General features: G+C 42.1%; 1 protein-coding gene across 2 annotated transcripts in view; it reads left to right on the forward strand.

Moving 5' to 3' along the window:
• Window positions 1-8859, forward strand: part of EPC2 (enhancer of polycomb homolog 2) — a 38677-nt gene that overhangs the window by 26277 nt on the left and 3541 nt on the right. For both annotated transcript variants that reach the window (XM_057385262.1, XM_057385263.1), the window contains exons 8-13: window positions 198-287; window positions 753-898; window positions 990-1333; window positions 5303-5439; window positions 7011-7170; window positions 8282-8615. In XM_057385262.1, the coding sequence (XP_057241245.1) occupies window positions 198-287; window positions 753-898; window positions 990-1333; window positions 5303-5439; window positions 7011-7170; window positions 8282-8615 (1211 nt within the window). The remainder of the gene's footprint in view (window positions 1-197; window positions 288-752; window positions 899-989; window positions 1334-5302; window positions 5440-7010; window positions 7171-8281; window positions 8616-8859) is intronic.

The following is an 8859-nucleotide window of genomic DNA, read 5'->3' on the forward strand; positions in this document are numbered from 1 at the left end:
AAATCTCACTCATCTGTCATTTGGCCACTCGCAGCTCTGAATATATTTAAAACAACCTTGTAGAAGCTGAGTTTTTCTTCCAAGCTGTGCTTTGATAYATGATTGTGGCAGCTCATATTACATAAATATAAACTTTTATAATAAATACAGTTACACAAATGAGGCAGTTGGGACAATGACCTTTTTTTCTGGTCTAGGTACCCTCACCRGTGTCAGAAGCAGAAGAAGAAAACGATCCTGATGGACCTTGTGCTTTCAGGAGAAGAGCAGGATGCCAGTATTATGCTGTAAGGATGTGCTGTTGGATTTGGTGGTGCTTTCTCTCCATGTAGGCTGGCATGGTGCTGATGTTGGAGTTCTTCTCCCAGTCTCACCAGCAAAGCTTTGATGCTTTGGGGACTCCAGAGTCAATCCAAGAACATCCCCTGTTGGCTCCAGAGGCTCCAAGCTGAASCTTCCCTCTTAGAACTTAGAATTCATCCTCTTTTTTTTCCCCTTTGTGAATTAACTCCATGCCAAAAGAAGTTGATCTGACAGAAAACTTTTGTTTTCCACTGCTGTTAGGAGCAGTTCTTTAACAGCCCAAATGTTTAAGTCTTAGAGTTTATTTTGGACCCCTGAAGTCATTGCAGTTTGGTTATCTCAACATTAACTACTACATGTTCAACCTAGAGCCTGTGAATGATACCCAGCAGTGACCAATCCAAGCACCCTCTGAGTGACTCTAAAATAATCCTTTTCTTTCTTCACAGCCTCGTTTGGACCAAACGAATTCTTCGTCTGAAAGCCCMGAATTGGCAGAATTGGACAAACTGAGGTTCAGGCATTGCCTTACAACCCTTACAATCCCRAGGAGGTGTATAGGATTTGCAAGGAGGAGGATTGGCAGGGGTGGAAGGTACAGTTGGGTTCTTTTTACYCTTCATTCCCCTTCAGAATATTAAAAAGAGATAATGAAACTAATGATTTTCCTTCTCCTCTCTAATCAGGGTTATTATGGACCGAATATCCACAGAACATGATCCTGTCTTGAGGCAGATTGACCCGGAAATGCTGAACAGTTTTTCAAGCTCTTCCCAGACTTTAGACTTTTCTTCTAATTTTTCACGGACCAATGCTTCCAATAAACATTGTGAAAACAGACTGTCCCTTCCTGAAATCCTAAGCAATATCAGATCATGTCGACTGCAGTGTTTTCAGCCCAGGCTACTCAATCTCCAGGACAGTGATAGTGAAGAATGTACCTCAAGGAAAGCAGGGCAGACTGTGAATAATAAAAGAGTCTCTGCAGCATCTGTAGCTTTATTGAACACCAGCAAGAATGGCATATCAGGTAGGCAAGGATTTGGCTKCTTCTGGGGTTTCAAATTGAATTTTGGGGGTTTTCTTCATGGCTGGACTGATAAGATCTTCAGCACTGGTGTGGGCCTACCCACAGATGTTTTTTATTTCTTAGAACATGCAGACACTTCCCACAAACAGTTCTCTTTCTCCTGCTTTGCTTCATTACAATCTGAGGTGCTGGATTCAAACATTATTCAAAGCAGGGATTCTGCTCTTATGAAGAAATGCTTAAGTCTAATTGAGTCTTAATGGCACTAATTGGTCTAACCTTGTTTCAGGGTAAAAGAATGCTCATTATGAATGCAAACCAAAACTGGTGGTTTCKTGGGGAGAGTGGGTGGGGCTCATTTTTATTGTCATTTTTCATTTTTGTCTCAAAAAAATGTAGGAAGTTGTTAAGTGCTCTGAGCAGACATGAAAAGGTCTGAWAATGATGAAAATGTTGGCAGTGGAAGCATCAGTAATGAAAAAAWTTCTTGGAGCTTAAATTAAGCAGTGCTTGCCTTACCTGCTTCATGAGCTTCAGTTTTGATGTCTCAAATATTAACACTGTCACTTCTTTATAATCAGGAAAGAATCATAATGATAGGATCCTTCAAAAATCTGAAAAATTTGAGATGCAGCAAATGAAATCTCCTCCAACAGCAAGCACCTGAGTATATCCCTACTCCATGCARTATTGCAAACCAGGATAATTCAGTATTAGAATGGACTGATTAGGAATTGCTTAATTTCTGTGCTTGTGGAATGTTCCATCTCTCTCAAAGCTGCAAGATTGGGTCTTTCATTTCAATAACATATCTCTAGAATTCCTGTGTACCCTTAAATGTCTCATTCTGACAGAGACACAGAAAATTTATCCCAGCCCAATACTTTTCAGTATGGTCACTGTRACCTTTAGATTGTTCTCTCCAGTGAAAAGATTGGCACAGGAGCATTTTCCTGCAGCRTGAAAAGAACAGATATAATGTGCTGTCTATTTTATGTAATTATTTTTTTTGAAAGAATTTGAAGGCCTGGGGAGTCTCAGCTGTGGCAGAAAGGGGCAATTCAGCATGATGGGATTATTGATGATCACCAAGAGCTGCCTTGTCAAAGCAAGTGCAGGGAATAAAAGAGTTAAAGAAATAGCTGAAAATGAATAAAACCAAATCTGATGGATCTCAGCCACTTTTTGGAGGAATAGTAATAAATTCGTGGTATAATTTTAGAAATCATCTGAGGAATACATTTAAATTAAATGGAAATCCCTCAGTAGTTGGAGTACATTATGCGTGAAATTTATGGCTGGGGAGGACCTTTTTTGTCACAGATTTAAATTACAAACCAGATCATGCAATTGTGGAAGGGGATCAGACACAACAGAATTGTGCCCCAAATAACTGAACCAGAAGGGGCACTGAGTTGGATTTCTCAGTGGTAAATAGGGAATGCATTTTAAAAGGGCTGATCTGGGTCTGGTTGTGCATTCAATGAGCACAGGCACTGTCACTGCATTTATTGAACTCATTCTCTTTGAGAAGTGATGGTTGAAATCAGTTGATTTTACAGCTGGTTTGATATTCCCTCCAGAGGAAACAGTAGCAGTACTTCTCATTATTTTTATTTTTTTTTATTATTATTTTATTTCAGAGAGGACTTGGGAGTTGCTTTGATTTTTGGTGCACAAGAATATTTAAAATTACCTCTGTATTATTTTTCATTGCATTAATAAAGCAACTCTTCCTGGGGTATTTCCTCAAAAGCATTGTGCAAACAGAGCTTTTTAAAATTTTAAAATTACGTGACTAGACTATTCTTCCAAATATTAATGAGTGCATGAATCAAGAACCATTTTTTAAAGCTAAATTACTCTCTTGCTCACATTGCAAGAGCTGCAAATGGGAAAAGCATGTAGATAGAGGACAACTGCACACAATGCATTCCCAGCTGAAGGATTTTGCTTGTGGAACAAATTTTTACCTTTTAGAGGTGTTCTTTTTTCCCCAGCCTTAAATTTAAATTCCATGTAGAAGTGATTAATTCAATGGCACTTTTGGGGCAGCTGATCTTTGATTAAAGCCTTCAAGCCCTGAGGGAAGTGACATCATAACCCAAACCCTCCAAGGWGGAGAGGAGCCTGGAAGTGAAAGCTGAAATGACTTTTTGACTCTGTTGTGTTGCAGTTTTTCCATCCAGTCAGGCTCTGATAAAATAAAATAAATTAAAAAACCCCTGATGGTCAGCAGTGGAAGTTGCAGAGCTCTTCACTCTGACTTTAGAGGCTGCCCTGGGATGTGGTGAAATTTTCCTCTTTTTTTTTTCTCTAGGACCCTCCAGGTGTTTGATTTGGCAGAAGTAAATGATGTTAAATGTGCTAGTAATTTTAAAAATGTTCAAAAAACGAACATCTGCTGGTTTATCACAAAGTGAACAGCTGAGCTCAGCCTGACCACTGAGTGAATACCTGAAATTCAGGCACATCAAGGCAGAGGAAGGAATATTGAATTCTGGAATAACCTTCCCTGGATCCTGTAGTAGAATGTTCTGTGAATTTGTGGTCTGTGACAAACTGGGAAGGAAGGGAGGTTGGAAACGTGAAATCCARTYTTGTTCTGAAACAAARAACAAAAAAAAMCTCTCTAAAACAAAACACATTTTCTGGGATTTGTTACCTCAGAACTTAAAAATAGCAATATATGTAATATTCTGTAATGCTGTGCTTGGCCCTGCTGCCTTCAGCAATGCCATTTGTGTTGGGAGGGAATGAGCAGGTTGAGCTGATTTAACTTGGAGTTAAATTCTGGCAAGAATCTGCCAGAGGAACAAAGAAATGCCAAATGCAAAATGAACTTAGGTTGGAAATTATAATATTGCTACAGTTTAAGAGGAGTGACTTTTTAATAATTGGACTTTGCTCTCCTAATGTGGTTGAAATCTGCTTTAATAATGCAGCAGCAGAGGAGAAGTTTCAGTACTAATTTCTAAGCAGTCACAGTCCTAATTCTGGTATTTTTTACAATGGGATTTCAGGACAACCACAAGTACTAGAAGTAGTAAATGGGAGAGCCAAACYCTAAAGATGGATTACTCCATGATTCAATGTTGGCTCGGTGTCTCTTGATAAGAGGATATTCCTGCAGAATCCAGGAATGTTTGGGGTGCAGCACAGCTTCAGTCAGAGTTCAGGATAAGCTGTTGAAATGTATTCATGGGAAGCGTTGAAAAGTGAATTCTCTCTTTGGTTCCTCCCAAGAGAAGTCAGTTCTTAGGTTAACTGCWCACAGCTCAGGTTTAGCATGAAACCCTTGTCAGTATTTCAGTATTTCCACTTTTCCAAATGTGCAGTTCTTCAGGCTGAGAAGTTTAAACCCAGCTTTTCTAACTTCATTCCCTTCACGTGCTGTGACTGTGAGATTACTGGGGTGGCATTAACCTGCTCCTCAAAAATAACCTCACTGTGGCACCCCTAAACTCAGAGTCCATTTAAAACAATCATTGGCAGAGAAAAGCTCCTTGCCAGGCGTGTGTTCCCCTGAGTCCATCCTGTGCWGGAGAAAGGGACAGTGCTGGACTGCAGGATGGGAATTTGGCCAGGGATCAGCTCCCAGTGCTCACTGGGAGAGAAGATCCCCAGCTCAGCCCGGGGTGCTTTGTCCTCAGCTCTGATTTTTAGGCTGTGCTTCTTTTCTGAAAGCCAGGAAAAGCATTTCTCTTAAACTTTTGCCTAAAGCCACTRGAGAGAAAACCACCAAAGACAGAAACTGCTTAAAAGCAAGGAAAGCTCTGAATTCTTTTGTTACAAATGCAACAAACACAGCTTGACCTCTCCTTTACATAATCTGTGGAGATTTTGGGTGCATCTGATGTGGTTTATGCTGCCTTCACCCACTCATTCCCCACCCTGGCAGCACTGTGTCCTTGTCCCCRCGTTGTTTTGTGCAGGCTGTGTAACTGTGGCTCCCTTTCTTTCCCAAAGTCACAGGGGGGATCACAGAGGAGCAGTTCCAGACACACCAACAGCAGTTAGTGCAGATGCAGAGGCAGCAGCTGGCCCAGTTGCAGCAGAAGCAGCAATCTCAGCATTCCTCCCAACAGACACATCCGAAAGCACAGGTACTGCTCCCACCTCGGCATGTCCTGACATTTCCTTTTTGTTTGTGATGCTCTTCCATCTCCTCACAACCAAATGTGACACCCCAGGGAGTGGGTGCATTTTAGAGTGAATGTGAAACACTTTTCTCAGGTTTTTTTTTTTTTTTAAATAAGTTGGCTGCATTTTAGAAGTTAAGTGACTTTGTAGCTGAATGTGTTACCTGCATCCACAGAGATTAAAAATATCAGTGTGTGCTCTCAGCTCTTTCCGTTTTCACTGGTTTTGTCTTCCTTTCTCGAAGTTCTTTTATTAAAATTACCTTCTGAGGTAATGTATTCTGTTTTGAGCAGGTGTTCAATGAATACCAAAAATTGGTACCTCTGAGAGAAAAAAGAGAGCTTTGCATATTTGCATAATCTAAAAGAATCCTATTTTTTCCTCTGGAATCCCTTGCAAGGGAAGAATAAGCATTTTTATTACACTTAGATTTCTGTTAGTTTCTTCCCAATARAATATAAAAGCTGTTGCTGCTGTCTGTTACTAGGAAAATGTACCTTACTTGGAGCATTTTATATCTAATTGCTTSTGCTGTTTGTCCCTTCCCCTCCATTTTTTCTACTTCAATTAATCAGGGATTCTGTGTTGGCAGATACTGATGACATTTTTTGGAAGTGTAAAGACACGATGCCAAAATATTTAAACAAAACAAATGAATTTTGGATCTTTAAAACGTTTCAGGCTTCTGTGCAAAGTCATTTTCTGAGTTAATATAAATTGAAATTACAAAATTAATGTTCTTTCCAGTAAGTGGTGAGTCTTTCCAGTAGGAACTGGACTGACAGTGGGATTCCAGAATGAGCTGGGCACTTTAGCTGAGAGTGGATGTACCCAAAGTCCTGAGCATTCCTGAGATTTGCACCTACAATTTTTGTGCCTGGAGMCAGAACAGAGAAGGGGATTTAAGATAGGATTGTTTTCTGAGAGGAAACTTCTTCAAAAGTAGGGAATCCTATGTGTTTTGGGTTGGGAAGAACCTTAAAGCTCATCCCATTCCATCCCTGCCACCTCCCACTGTCCCAGGGTGCTCCAGCCTGGCCTTGGACATTCCCAGGGATCCAGGGGTGGAATTCCATCCCAGCCCCTSCCAGGAACAATTCCCAATTCCCAATATCCCACCCATCCCTGCCCTCTGGCAGTGTGACCCCATTCCCTGTGTCCTGTCCCTCCATCCCTTGGCCCCAGTCCCTCTCCAGCTCTCCTGGAGCCCCTTCAGGYCCCARAAGGAGCTCTGAGCTTTCCCCAGAACTCCTCATCTCCAGGCTGAGCAGCAMATGCACAGTTGATTTGTTGTGCTGAGAACTGCTCTGGCCACAGCCTGGCTGAGTTGGGCAGTACTTACTCAATGCTCATTTAGACACAGATTTCCAGCTTTTCATCAGTCTGGTGACACAGAAATATTCAATGTTGAGGTGCGTTAGGTCACACATAGAAGTTGTGTTCATTTATTTCCTTTACTTGTGCTCTGTAAATCCTAAGATTTATTTCATTTTGTGCTTAAATAAATTACAAAAACCTTTTTCTCTTCCTGCAGGGCTCCAGCACCTCTGACTGTATGTCCAAAACCCTGGATTCAGCCAGTGCCCACTTTGCTGCCTCTGCAGTGGTCAGTGCCCCTGCCCCCGGCCGCAGCGAGGGAACGAAGGAGCAGAACACCAGCCACAACAATATCAATGGTGTTGTCCAACCTTCAGGTGAGGAGAGAGTGAAAATCCTGCTCTGGAATGAGCTGAGAATATCAACTGGTCCTACTGATCAGCTGATCTTATTGCTGATTCCTGATAAACAACAAAAAAACTCAAATCTGTTAGTTGTGGTAGTTTAAAAACTGTTCTCTGAAGTATTCTGGAGCAATGGTTTTATCATGGAATATCCTGAGGGGGAAGGGACCCACAGGGATCATCACAGTCCAGCTCCTTTCCCTGTCCAGGGCAGCCCCAAGAATCCCACCCTGTGCCTGAGAGCTTTGTCCAGTATATGTTGTTAAAATGGATTGGAAACTACCAAGTGCTCCTGACCTTGGAAGAGCATTGTTTTCCTTTGGTACTCTTTATCTTCTAATGATCTCTTCTGATCAAAAGTCTTAAGTGACAGCATTTTAAAACCAGCGTGAGTGTGTAATGAAGGTATAAATCAACAGCTTAAAACATTAAGTACTTYGAGAAGGAAATGGAAAAGTTGATTCATTATTTGGTTGTTACCTCACACATTCAGCCAAAAAATACAAAACTTACTAAGCAACCTCTCCTGGCAATTCTTTTGACATCAGTGTGAGCCTCAGGTTTCACTGCATTTGGGATTTGTCCCCAAAAGTGCAGCCATTGGCACTCAGTGCCCCCTGCCAGCCCTCCTCCTGCCGTGCTGCTCCACRATGCCAAGAGGCAAATGGGATTTGGGCTGCCAGGACAAAGAAAAGGCTTTTAGAGTAATTTGTTGTTTTAGCAGTTAATGATGTGATTAGTTTTATAGACCTTCTGCCAGGCTGGGTTAATGATAATATAAAATGAATAGAGGGAGAAAAAACACAATGGAATAAAATCAATAAACTGGAGCAGTTCCAGGACTGAGAGAGAATTCTGTGTGTGATTCTCTGGGTTCATATCTGAGAGGGCAGTGCTTTGAGGGTGGAGGATCAGGCACAGGGGAGTGTGCCATGCTGCCAYTTCTGAATGTTTCCATTTTGTGAACCTGTGAAATATGGCATTAAYGACCCACACACTCAAAACACTGCCTTTGAACTTTACCTTTGGTTTTCACCTAAGAAATGCCCCCATTTTAACACCCACCGTTTGTTCTGCACAACAGGAACCTCCAGAACTTTATACTCCACCAACATGGCTTTATCATCCAGCCCAGGGATCTCAACCGTACAGCTCGTAAGGACAGTTGGCCACAGCACCACAAACCACTTAATCCCAGCCTTGTGCACGAGCAGCCCTCAGCCTCTCCCCATGAACAATTCCTGCCTGCCCAGCGCCGTGCACCTCAACAACGTCAGCGTTGTGTCTCCAGTCAATGTTCATATCAATACACGGACTTCAGCGCCCTCGCCAACAGCCTTAAAACTTGCCACAGTTGCTGCCAGCATGGACAGAGTGCCAAAGGTAACTCCCAGCAGTGCCATCAGCAGTATAGCAAGGTGAGTGGGCACGGGGTTGTGGCTGCAAGCTCGGAATTGTGTGGGTTGGAATTGCCAAAATTGCAGAGTCTGACCTTGGACCAACCCCCAGAGCACTGAGAGACACCTCAGCAGTGACTGCCCCACCTTCCTGGGCAGTTCCAATGCCTGACAAACCTTTCCATGAAGGAATTCCTTTTGTGTCTGACATCTTTCCATAAAGGAATTCCTCATTTGTCTGACACCTCTTTGCATGAACGAATTC

The sequence above is a fragment of the Malurus melanocephalus genome, unplaced genomic scaffold, assembly GCF_030028575.1.
Source record: "Malurus melanocephalus ecotype Western Australia unplaced genomic scaffold, MMel_1.1 scaffold_803, whole genome shotgun sequence".
Lineage (NCBI taxonomy): Eukaryota > Metazoa > Chordata > Aves > Passeriformes > Maluridae > Malurus > Malurus melanocephalus.